Raw genomic sequence first — 9,592 nt, forward strand, 5'->3', positions numbered from 1 at the left:
GGTCTAAGGAGTCCAGGGATGGCTGCCAGATCATCCAATGTCAGAGAACTCAAGCAGGATGATTACAGGTCATCATACAGGTCCTTCTCAAAAAATTAGCATATAGTGTTAAATTTCATTATTTACCATAATGTAATGATTACAATTAAACTTTCATATATTATAGATTCATTATCCACCAACTGAAATTTGTCAGGTCTTTTATTGTTTTAATACTGATGATTTTGGCATACAACTCCTGATAACCCAAAAAACCTGTCTCAATAAATTAGCATATCAAGAAAAGGTTCTCTAAACGACCTATTACCCTAATCTTCTGAATCAACTAATTAACTCTAAACACATGCAAAAGATACCTGAGGCTTTTAAAAACTCCCTGCCTGGTTCATTACTCAAAACCCCCATCATGGGTAAGACTAGCGACCTGACAGATGTCAAGAAGGCCATCATTGACACCCTCAAGCAAGAGGGTAAGACCCAGAAAGAAATTTCTCAACAAATAGGCTGTTCCCAGAGTGCTGTATCAAGGCACCTCAATGGTAAGTCTGTTGGAAGGAAACAATGTGGCAGAAAACGCTGTACAACGAGAAGAGGTGACAGGACCCTGAGGAAGATTGTGGAGAAGGACCGATTCCAGACCTTGGGGAACCTGAGGAAGCAGTGGACTGAGTCTGGTGTGGCTACAGGTGCCTCATTCCCCAGGTAAAGCCACTTTTGAACCATAAACAGCGGCAGAAGCGCCTGACCTGGGCTACAGAGAAGCAGCACTGGACTGTTGCTAAGTGGTCCCAAGTACTTTTTTCTGATGAAAGCAAATTTTGCATGTCATTCGGAAATCAAGGTGCCAGAGTCTGGAGGAAGACTGGGGAGAAGGAAATGCCAAAATGCCTGAAGTCCAGTGTCAAGTACCCACAGTCAGTGATGGTGTGGGGTGCCATGTCAGCTGCTGGTGTTGGTCCACTGTGTTTCATCAAGGGCAGGGTCAATGCAGCTAGCTATCAGGAGATTTTGGAGCACTTCATGCTTCCATCGGCTGAAATGCTTTATGGAGATGAAGATTTCATTTTTCAGCACGACCTGGCACCTGCTCACAGTGCCAAAACCACTGGTAAATGGTTTACTGACCATGGTATTACTGTGCTCAATTGGCCTGCCAACTCTCCTGACCTGAACCCCATAGAGAATCTGTGGGATATTGTGAAGAGAAAGTTGAGAGACGCAAGACCCAACACTCTGGATGAGCTTAAGGCCGCTATTGAAGCATCCTGGGCCTCCATAACATCTCAGCAGTGTCACAGGCTGATTGCCTCCAAGCCATGCCGCATTGAAGCAGTCATTTCTGCCAAAGGATTCCCGACCAAGTATTGAGTGCATAACTGAACATTATTATTTGATGGTTTTTTTGTTTGTTATTAAAAAACACTTTTATTTGATTGGACGGGTGAAATATGCTAATTTATTGAGACAGGTTTTTTGGGTTATCAGGAGTTGTATGCCAAAATCATCAGTATTAAAACAATAAAAGACCTGACAAATTTCAGTTGGTGGATAATGAATCTATAATATATGAAAGTTTAATTGTAATCATTACATTATGGTAAATAATGAAATTTAACACTATATGCTAATTTTTTGAGAAGGACCTGTATAAGAGTATATTCATACAACGTCACCACAGTGGCCCACCTAAAACATCAGGGGGTCACAAGGTTCGACAATCTAAAGACTATATCAAGCCGGATATTTTGTTGGGTCGAAAGGCATCTCCTGTCCTTGACAGCTGTTCGTCTAAAAGGATCCTCCAACCTGCAGGCAGATTTTCTAAGTCGGCAGAATATACGGGAGAGTGGAGACTGAATCGAGAGGTTTTTGCCATGCTAGTGTCCAGATGGGGTCTACCAAACGTCGACCTGTTTGCCTCAGCTCAAAATTCGCAACTCGGTATCTGGTCCCGAGCAAGCTACATGCTATCTTCTCAAACATATCGGATCGGTGTTTCAGAGGATGTGGCGCTCTGGGAGATCTGAGGCATACGTGGTGGGATTGCCCGGTTGTGTCCGCCTTTTGGTCAAAAATCAAATCTATTGTAGAAGAGCTGTATGGTGGAGCGATCCAGTTAGAAATAGCGGTGTTCCTGCTGGGGGCCAGATATCCGGGCTTCTCCAACAAGCTACATAATTTAGTTAATCAACTATTTCTTGCTGCTAAGCTGCACATTGCAGCGAAATGGAAAACCGCTACCCTATCTCTCTCCCCAGTAATTGACAAGATGAACACTATCATGCTATGTGAACGAATACAAGCTACAAGAGAGGACTCCTGGGAGTCATATTATAAAGTGTGGAGACCATGGATTGAAAGGAATCCTAACAGTAATCTCGATCAAATTTTAGCATTATCCCTATGAGGCTAATCTAATATCCGATGGTTTCTATTGGACTTGCTCCTTATGCCTGACCATTGATTGATCGGTACCACCATGATGCAGTTATGGATCTCTTACTTCCTCCCCTTTCCTTCTTGTTCTTTCCATTTACGTGTCTTTGTCTATGTGTTTATTTGTATTGTTTAAATACCATTAAAGTTATTCTGGAATTTGATAATATTCAAGTATATTCCCCTGCGTGGGATTTTGTTGTAAAGCTTTCTGGATTTATCTTGAAAATAAAAATAAAAACTTGTTGAAACTAAAATTCGCAACTCGGCAATAATTTCTCCCTAAATCCCAGGGACAATTCCAAATGGGTAGACGCATTTGTTCAGCAATGAAACTTTCGCCTAGCCTATGCATTCCCCCAATCCCAATGTTTAGGCAAAACCCTTCAAAATCAGGGAGGATCGGGTTCCAACTATCCTGGTGGCACCGATGTGGCCAAAACGAAGCTGGTTCAGTCTGGTAATCAATCTCCAAGTGGATGGCCCAGTACAGCTACCTACTAACATGGACCTTCTATCTCAGGGACCCATACATCACCCGGATCCCGGAAGACTGAAGTTAGCTGCCTGGCTTCTGAAGCCCAGGTACTCCGTGCGAAGGGGCTGTCGGACAAAGTAATTGCCACTCTACCGACATCCAGAAAACCAGTCACTAATGCGATATACAATAAAATGTGGAAACAAATTTCATCCTGGTGCATGCCTAACCTACCAGACCCTTTTCACCCCAATAGATCTCAGATCCTGGACTTTTTATAAAAAGGCCTAGAGCTAGGTCTGAGGCCTAGTACCTTAAAGGTCCAGGTCTCGGCCCTTAGTTCCATCTCTCACTGCGACCTAGGTGGCCACCAGTGGATTAAAAGATTCATGGTGTCAGCCCTAAGGAATTGTCCCCGGAAACAGCTTACTATTCCTCCATGGGACTTAAATATAGTTCTTAAGGGCCTCACGCAACCTCCATTCGAACCTGTTTCGTCATGTACTCCCCAGATACTTTCCTTTAAAGCAGCTTTCTTGGTGGCCATTACCACAGCAAGACGTGTGGAGAACTTCAAACACTGTCCATTAGAGACCCTTAATTTACGGCTAGAGATGACCGTTTAGTATCCATCATTCCTACCCAAGGTTGTTTCGGACTTCCACCGCTTACAGGAAATACTGCTCCCCTCCTGCCAAAATCCCAAAAAATGCAGGAGAGAGAATTTCATACTCTTGATGTCCATAGAACGATTTTATATTACCTAGAGCAGACCAAACCATGGAGAATAGACTCAAACCTGTTTATTAACCCTTCAGGGCGGAATAAAGGTAGGAAACTAGGAAAGTAGCGAAAAGTACCATTGCAGGATGGATCAGAAGAGCGATTTGCTGAATCATACCTGGCTCAAGATATGATGCCTCCGGTGGGCATTAACCCCTTCACCCCCGGAGCTTTTTCCGTTTTTTTTTTTAGTTTTTCGCTCCCCTCCTTCCCAGAGCCATAACTTTTTTATTTTTCCGTCAGTATGGCCATGTGAGGGCTTATTTTTTGCGGGTCGAGATGTACTTTTTAACGATAACATTGGTTTTACCATGCCGTGTAACAGAAAACGGGAAAAAAATTCCGTGTGATGAAATTGCAAAAAAAGTGCAATCTCACACTTGTTTTTTGTTTGGCTTTTTTGCTAGGTTCACGAAATGCTAAAACTAACCTGCCATTATGATTCTCCAGGTCATTACGAGTTCATAGACACCTAACATGTCTAGGTTATTTTTTATCTAAGTGGTGAAAAAAAATTCCAAAGTTTGCTAAAAAAATAAAATAAAATTGCGCGATTTTCCGATACCCGTAGCGTCTCCAATTTTCATGATCTGGGGTCAGGTGAGGGCTTATTTTTTGCGTGCCAAGCTGGCGTTTTTAATGATACCATTTTGGTGTAGATTCGTTCTTTTGATCGCCCGTTATTGCATTTTAATGCAATGTCACGGCGACCGAAAAAACGTAATTTTGGCGTTTTGATTTTTTTCTCGCTACGCCATTTAGCTGTCAGGTTAATCCTTTGTTTTTATTGATAGATCGGGCGATTCTGAACGCGGCGATACCAAATATGTGTATGTTTGATTTTTTTTAATTGTTTTATTTTGATTGGGGCGAAAGGGGGGTGACTTGAACTTTTATATGTTTTTTATTTTTTTAATATTTTTAAACATTTTTTTTTTTTATGTTGGCATGCTTCAATAGCCTCCATAGGAGGCTAGAAGCATGCACAACTCGATCAGCTCTGCTACATAGAGGTGAAGTACAGATCACCTCTATGTAGCAGAAATCCAGGTGTACTTTGAACGCCGACCACAGGGTGGCGCTCAAAGCAATCGGCCATCAACAACCATAGAGGTCTCAAGGAGACCTCTGGTTGTTATGGCAATGCACCGCTGAACCCCGATCATGTGACTGGGGTCAGCGCCGGAGCCCACCTCAAAGCAGGGGATCTGAAAGGGGTTAAAGCTTACTCCACAAGAGCTACCTCAGCCTCCTGGGCAGAAAGAGCTGGCGCATCTACAGAGCAGATTTGTAGGGCCGCCACATGGTTGTCCATCCATACCTTCACAAAACATTATAGGTTGGACTTGCTGTCCAGCAAGGACCTAGCCTTCAGCCGGAAGGTTCTCCAGGCCGTGGTCCCCCCCCCCCTCCTAGCTGCAAAATAGGTTGGTAATCCTGCTATTCTGTCGTGGAAGGTGACTAGAGAAAATAGAATTAGTCTTACCGGTAATTCGGTTTCTAGGATCCTTCCACGACAGCGCTAATTTCCCTCCCTATGTTCCTTGATTATTTCTTGGGATTTTAAAATAACCAGTGCTCTGGGATTCGTTATAAGTCACGGGCGAGTAGGAGGTGGGAGTGTCTTTTAACCTCTTTGTTCTTCCTGTTCCCCATTAGGGCGTGGAGACAACCTCCTATGCTGTCGTGGAAGGTTCCTAGAAACCGAATTACTGGTAAGACTAACTCTATTTTTTTTCTCTTTAATGTACACTCTGCACCCCATCTTGACTGAAAAAAAAACAGAAATGTAGAAATTTTTGCAAATGTATAACCCCCCCCCAAAACCCCCCCCCCCCTGAAATATCACATGGTCTTAAGTATTCAGACCCTTTGCTCAGTATTGAGTAGAAGCACCCTTTTGAGCTAGTACAGCCATGAGTCGTCTTGGGAATGATGCAACAAGTTTTTCACACCTGGATTTGGGGATCCTCTGTCATTCTTCCTTGCAGATCCCCTCCAGTTCCATCAGGTTGGATGGTGAACATTTGTGGACATCCATTTTCAGTTCTCTCCAGAGATGCTCATCTGGGTTTAGGTCAGTCAAGAATGGTCCACTCCTTTGTTATTTTAGCTGTGTGCTTAAGGTTCATTGTCTTGCTGGAAGGTGAACCTTCGTCCAAGTCTGATATCCAGAGCACTCTGGAAGAGGTTTTCATCCAGGATATCTCTGTATTTGGCCACATTCATGTTTCCTTCAATGACAACCAGTCGTCCTGTCCCTGCAGCTGAAAAACACCCCCATAGCATGATGCTGCCACCACCATGTTTCACTGTTGGGATTGTATTGGGCAGGTGATGAGCCGTGCCTGGTTTTCTCCACACATACCGCTTAGAATTATCACAAAAAAGGTCTATCTTTGTCTCATCAGACCAGCGAATCTTATTTCTCATAGTCTGAGAGTGTTTCGTATGTTTTTTTTTTAATTTTATTTATTTATTTTTTTTTTAGCAAACTCTATGCGGGCTTTCATATGTCTTGCACTGAGGAGAGACTTCCTTCAGGGGCCACTCTGCCATAAAAGCCGGACTGGTGGAGGGCTGCAGTGATAGTTGACTTTGCTTTGTGGAACTTTCTCCCATCTCCCTACTGCATCTCTGGAGCTCAGCCACAGTGATCTTGGGGGTTCTCCTTTACCTCTTTCCCCAAGGCTCTTCTCCCACGATTGCTCAGTTTGGCTGGACAGACAGGTCTAGGAAGACTTCTGGTTGTCCCAAACTTCTTCCATTTAAGGATTATGGAGGCCTCTGTGCTCTTAGGAACCTTGAGTACTGCAGAACTTCTTTTGTAACCTTCGCCAGGTTAATAGCCAAGGAAATGGACAGCATGTGACTTAAATATGAGTGTCTGAGCAAGGGATCTGAATAGTTGTGACAATTTGATATTTTTAATAGAAATGCAAACATTTCTACTTTTTTTTCAGTCAAGATGGGGTGCAGAGTGTCCATTAATGAGAAAAAATGAACTTTTTTTAAATTTACCAAATGGCTGCAATGAAACAGTGAAAAATTTAAAGGGGTCTGAATACTTTCTGTACCCACTGTATATGCTTGAAAAATATTAAAGTATAATGTGGGATTTCGGAATACAAGAAGTGTTAAATATTCTTGAAATGTAGCACGTAATCACTGTAGATCATATGATCTGAGTTGACCTCTGACCCAAGTAGTTTTCTCCCAGGTTTGAAAGTCATTGCTCAGAAATTCCAAGGTGGCCTTACAACCGGTTCATTCCCAGCTACCTGCCTACCCCAACCAGACCAAACCAAATCTGCTCGCAAACGGACTACTCTGAAAGAACCTGTCACAGCTGCAGAGAAGAAATGCAGATTTTCTTGCGAAGACCTGGAGAAAATAGAACAACACCTAGAGAAATTACTCATGCCATCAGACACTGCCAGTGAGTACTCACTAGTATAGGTTCGTGAAATGAAACCTTGATCTGTTTAGGAATATGATTTATGGCAGAGAATACCATTCCCCTTGTTCTGATACGAAGAAAGGTTGCTGCCACTGCTTTCCTACGTTCATGGGTGTTCCTAGGATTCATCTTCTCATTCATCATACATGAAGTTGTGATGGAACAGGAGAGCAAGAAGAACATACATTTATGCTATGGTAACATTTACTTGTGACTGTAATGAATTCTTCTCGTGTATGCACCCAAAATGTGCATATTGTAGTCAGATGATTGACAGCGGGAGAGCTGGGACAAACGTGCAGTGAGAATCGGAGTGCCAGAGGCAGAGAATCTGCCCGTACCCAGATAACCTGACACCTACTAGTTGATATAGACCCAGATACCAAGCCCAAAATGGCTCATGGGGTACAATTCTGGTGCATTGCAGAAGTACAGGCTTGTGCTGTCTCTGTTTCTATAGCCAGAAATGGCTTTGTGGGAAAACAAAAATCATTTTACTAATTTGTAAATACTAAGAAAATATTAATATTTCTATAGAAAATAGTGGAGAAACTGCTAGTACTGCAGGTCTATTGTCCTTTCAAGGTCTGTGCTTTGGCTTTGTTTGTTTCCATGGCCAGTGTGAACATGCTCTTACATCATGCATGTTTTCAAGTCATACTCTGGCTCAGTTTTCTGGTTCTTTTTTGTATTGAGCAAGGTTTCTTCCCGTCTAGTGACACTGCTGTCCACTTATCGATTTAGACCAGACAACCCCTTTAAAGGTAACGGGCACGGTTTATAAGCAAAAAACCTAATGACAGGTTCTCTTTAATAATATTTGTAGTTTGCATTGAGAAACCTAGTGACAGATCTGCTTTAATACACTATAATAGTGACTTATGCCAGGGAGATGCCATTAGTAACATTTACAGTAGATGTTTAGGTCACTGGTGCGTTACTGTGAATAGATATTTTTACTGCACTTGCTAAATATATACATAAAAGAAAAATTACTGTTGGGACTTTTACTGGGGACCTTAAACCCGGAATATAATAGACATTATTTGCAATATAGATTGTATCACTACATTTTGTTGCTTTTAGGTCGTCTCAGCAGATTATCCACTGGAAGATCAGAGTCTAAAACGGCCAACTCAAGAAACAGCCAAGTCCCGTCGTCTGCTAGCTCCGTCAGTTCCCGGTCTATCCGCAGCATCAGCCCACACTCCAAACCCTGGAAATAATTATTGTTCACCCTCTGTAATAGACAACTGTTCTCGCTCATCCCCACATGTCTATCCCAGTAGAGCAGTTCTTACCCATGCTCCAGCAGTATTCCTAGCTTGACACTGGTTGGAGGGGTGTGGGTCAAATAGAACGCTGTTTACACATTATTTAAATCAATGTATAGAAGGAACAATTAATTTAAGTTTTTATTTATATGTAGTTGGTTGCAGTTTTCTTGTAGACCATAGATCAGGTCCCCAAGGGCTCCTGGACTCTTCAGGTTTACTTTTACTTTTGTGCATAACACTCCATGGTCTACGACTCACTACCTGACTTTGTGTCTGTCCTTACAACCCATGGCCCCATCCATTGTGACTGAACACTTAGATTAGCCGTGCAAACTTTTTTTTGTGTGACTAGCTGGCTTCATGTGTCCTTACAACCCCCAGTGGTATATGATAAACTACAAACAAAATTAGGTGTTTTATTTTTATTTTTTTTTATAAGCATAAATGTCACCTTCATTGTGACTGAAGACTTTTTGCTAATCTGTGCATTTTTTTCTATTCTTTTTTTTTTAAATATATATATATGTGCATGATACCAGGCGTTCAGTCTGGTTTGTAGCATGTGTAAGGACCGTTTTGACGCTTCCTTTCTGTCAAGTCCCCTTACCCTTCCTAAGTCCATAGAGTACAGGCTACAGTTTGCCAGCGTTGTACTACAGACCTTCATCAAACAAATGTAAATTCTGCATTTAGTGCAGCTCCTTCTAACAGCAATCACGGTAATATTGGATAACGGCACTGCATTTCTATTTAAAAAGTTCACTAATATTTTTTCATTTTATCTGTGACTAAAATAAATTTCAATTTTGGTATGTCTTACGTTAAATTGTAAAATACTGTGTGGTTTTTTTTATGCTGAGATATGCATCTTTCTGAAAATTGATCCACTTTCCAAAGACAAAAAATCCAGAAATTTTGATCCTTTGCCAGTAATGTACCAATCCAAAGTAAACTTGCGTGACCACAACACCGAATAGCACTAGGGCTGCGTGTGAGACGAATAGGCGCTGTTCTGCAGTACTCTGCCGCAGCCACTACACATTAAGCGGCATTACACTGTGCAGCTCTTGTCAATATGTGTACATCCGGCCGCTGCCTGTGCTTCTTACAGCTGATTGGTATTAGTGTGGGATGTTGGGCCCCACCCATCTGACATTG

General features: G+C 42.2%; 1 protein-coding gene across 1 annotated transcript in view; it reads left to right on the forward strand.

Moving 5' to 3' along the window:
• Positions 1-9,253, forward strand: part of CEP41 (centrosomal protein 41) — an 80,076-nt gene extending 70,823 nt beyond the window's left edge. The window contains exons 10-11 of the mRNA XM_077264437.1: positions 6,918-7,136; positions 8,244-9,253. Coding sequence (XP_077120552.1) covers positions 6,918-7,136; positions 8,244-8,383 — 359 coding nt within the window. The 3' untranslated portion in view covers positions 8,384-9,253. The remainder of the gene's footprint in view (positions 1-6,917; positions 7,137-8,243) is intronic.
• Positions 9,254-9,592: the final 339 nt, after the last annotated feature.

The sequence above is a fragment of the Ranitomeya variabilis genome, chromosome 5 (genome assembly GCF_051348905.1).
Source record: "Ranitomeya variabilis isolate aRanVar5 chromosome 5, aRanVar5.hap1, whole genome shotgun sequence".
NCBI classification, from domain to species: domain Eukaryota; kingdom Metazoa; phylum Chordata; class Amphibia; order Anura; family Dendrobatidae; genus Ranitomeya; species Ranitomeya variabilis.